The sequence below is a fragment of the Trypanosoma rangeli genome (assembly GCF_003719475.1).
Source record: "Trypanosoma rangeli strain AM80 chromosome Unknown Tra_15.4_contig_00880, whole genome shotgun sequence".
In the NCBI taxonomy this organism is placed as follows: domain Eukaryota; phylum Euglenozoa; class Kinetoplastea; order Trypanosomatida; family Trypanosomatidae; genus Trypanosoma; species Trypanosoma rangeli.
The window spans coordinates 1-2,915 of NW_021706641.1; the positions used below are offsets into that span (position 1 = coordinate 1).

General features: G+C 55.5%; 3 protein-coding genes across 3 annotated transcripts; 2 read left to right on the top strand and 1 right to left on the bottom strand.

The window, feature by feature from the left end:
• On the top strand, positions 1-333 carry TraAM80_10293 (uncharacterized protein; the record flags this gene model as incomplete). The annotated part of the gene is made up of 1 exon (XM_029386925.1): positions 1-333. A coding segment is annotated over one exon (333 nt), but the record flags the coding sequence as incomplete, so codon positions are not given.
• A 480-nt stretch (positions 334-813) lies between these two features.
• Positions 814-1,509, top strand: TraAM80_10294 (L1Tc protein; the record flags this gene model as incomplete). Its single annotated transcript, XM_029386926.1, has 1 exon — positions 814-1,509. One exon carries the CDS (start codon positions 814-816, stop codon positions 1,507-1,509), a length of 696 nt encoding a protein of 231 aa, XP_029233211.1.
• A 233-nt stretch (positions 1,510-1,742) lies between these two features.
• TraAM80_10295 (uncharacterized protein) lies at positions 1,743-2,348 on the bottom strand (the record flags this gene model as incomplete). Its single annotated transcript, XM_029386927.1, has 1 exon — positions 1,743-2,348. One exon carries the CDS (start codon positions 2,346-2,348, stop codon positions 1,743-1,745), a length of 606 nt encoding a protein of 201 aa, XP_029233212.1.
• Between the last annotated feature and the right edge of the window lie 567 nt (positions 2,349-2,915).

Below are 2,915 nucleotides of genomic sequence, written 5' to 3' on the forward strand. Positions count from 1 at the left end.
CGACCCACCAGCCCCACCCCCATTGTCAGCGAGGTTGCTGGGAACATGATACCGACTAAAGAGGCTGCTTTGGGTATGGATGCCGCGCCCCCACCAGCATGCGAGCCACAGTGTACGCACCACGGCAGCGCAGCTGCCCCACATGGTTCACAAAGCGGGGCGCAACGGAGACGGTTAATTCCCCGCGCGCCGCTGCAAGACCTGCGGTGTTACCTCGCACTCTGGACCACCTCAACTTGGGCCTCGCTCCTCCGTTGTTGCTTAATGCGGCAGTCCCAGGCAGTGCGCCGCCGCCTTGCGGATAATTCCCGTGCTATGCCCCGGATCGCATAAAGCAGCTGGCCTGCCTCTTTGTGAGCTACGGGCGTTTGCCCTTTGGTACTGTGCCTCCAAACTTCTCTAAAGCAATGAACTTATATGGGCTGCGCCAACGGACTCGGTAAAAAACAATAGCAACAACGACGTGCGCCGCCAGCAAAGCTCCAAGCACGACTGACCGGGAGCCGCCCTCCTGGTGGCCAATATACCTCGACTCCGCGTTATCCGCCTACGCGTTCGCCTCGCAATCTTTGAAAACATCTGGGCGTGTAAGATGAACTAGGTGAGTAAGTTCCCCGCCTGAGCCGCCGCTGCGCGCCGGTTTCTGCGTCTCGCCACTCTCTCAGGATAAGCTCCACGCCTTTGTTGATAAGAAAACAAGGAAGTTTGGCATCACCGATAAAAACCCCACGCAAGGAACAGCCTTTTCACAGCTCCATTTCTCCCTTTTCTGTGGCGCCCGCCAACTGGGTGTCTGTTAGCGTGGAACTCCCAATGGATTGCTCGATCGCCGGCGAAAAGGAGCTTAAAATGAAGAAGCTCAGAGCCAACAAAGCGAATCTAGCACAACACACACACCGCGCGTGGGCACTCGCAACAGATGGTGGTGTCGACGCTTCCTTGCCAGCTGGGGCCACAATACCGATTTCTTCCCTACACCGCCCTGGGGTTATAGAGAAAGTCAGCATTCACCGCGGCATACGCTCGCACAACTACAGGACGGAATCTTGTACGCTGCTGCTTCTGGCCCTCAACAAACTGATCGTTCTCTGCACCCAGCACGATAACAAAATACCATGCGTGGTTACATATAGTCAGTCCCTTCTGGCTGCCCGCAACAAAGGCCCACCCAGTCAAACCGACAGTACGAAAGACCAGATCTGGCAGTGCCTCTCGACACTGAGGTGTGCTGGCCGGTCAGTGCATCTGCAGTTTTGTTACGGACACCGTGGAATACCTGCAAATGGCACTGCCAATGAATGTGCAACGCCGAACGCAACAACTGCTCTGCACACAGAAAAGCGTATAGCATCTCCGCGGCATACAGATCTACTGGCATGCCTCACCGCAAAACCCGCCAAAGCGTGGCGCGCAACCACGCCTCAAGACACACACCGCCGTATGCTATGCTTTGCACCGCCCTTTGGCTTCAGTGGCGATGGTCTAATTGCGCAGGAAGACCTTGTTTGAACTGAACTGGCGCACCTGGCACAAACACGCCGTGGGGAGTCTGAGCTCTGGAGTCGCTAATTCTCAACAGTGAGAAGTTATTTTACTCACTTTCGTCCTTGGGCTCTTTAGCCAGAAGAAGCTGCAATCGTGCGCTCCAGCCCAAACCCACGTGCACCGTGGACGGGGGCTGCTTATCTGACGTAGCCTACGACTGCCGCATCTCCCGCAGGAAAACGGCCGTCCACAAGTCGTCAAAAGGAGAAATGCCCGTGCTGTGATGCCGTGTGGGTGGGTTGCAAAAACCTCACCGTGCATTGTCGTCGGCCTCTTTGCCCGTAATGCCCTCCGCCCCTTTCTGGGCTGAAATGCGGCTTCTGTGATGTGGTCTTCCGTTCAAACACAAGCCCCGCACAACACAGAACGCACTGAGTACACACTCTGGACGGTAAGGGAAATCGAAACAGTAGAGCAAGGCGACTGGTGTTGCAATCGCAGGGTCGGCCGGCCCTTGCAACGAGGTGGGTGACCCGCAGCGAACTTTGTCTCGTTTGCTGATTGGTTGCCCGGGCCCCTTGGCCGCGCAACAATGCCTTTGCATTGGTGATAGTCTCCGCGTCGAAAAGCTTTTTCGATGGTGGTCGTTGCATGGCGGGAGCCTTTCGTCGCTGGGCGGCCGCCTCCTCGGCAGTCAAACGGCATTGTGTAGCTAGGCATTTTAAAATTAGTAGGGGAGGGCGAAGGCATGCTGCAGCCTTGTTGCGCGGGACTGGCAGTCCTCTGTTGAGCTCTGTCGACGCCTGCGGGTTTCCCACTTCAGCACCTTGAGCGATAGACCCCCACACTTGGGAGGCGCTCATTTTTGTATTGCCATTTTCCCCTAAATCGCAGGGGCGCTTTTAAATAGAGAAACACCGTTTTATTGTTCTAAATTGATTGTTGCAGTGGAAACGGAATCTCTTTTGTTTAACTTTGCGTGCGTGCTTTCTTTTTATCGCGCCTGACTTAAGTATGGCGCTGAACGCTCTCAAATAAGCTTTGCGTAAAAAGAAAGTTGCCGGGAGTTTCTGCGCAAGCGCCCCCCACCACCCACGCAAGTAGCGAATTAATTCTCCGCCCATTTCTTCCCCGCAACCTCGCCCAAGAGGGCGGGGAAAAGGGGGCCGCAGGGAAAAGACTGATTGAAATGGCGCTGAGGAAAACCGAAGGGGAGTGCCGCGCGCTGCTCTTGATGTTTTTTTTTGCTCGCCGGCCGCCTGATCGTTCGATGCAGAACCGTCGTGTATCCGCAAATTTAAAAAAAGGGACAGGCTTTTTGATCGTTCCTTCTTTTTAGGCTTCCCATCTCCGGGTCAGCGGCGTGGTGGGAAAGGGCCTGCGCCTGCCGGGCGGGCCACGAAAACGTGACGTTCTTCACGGGCTAAAAT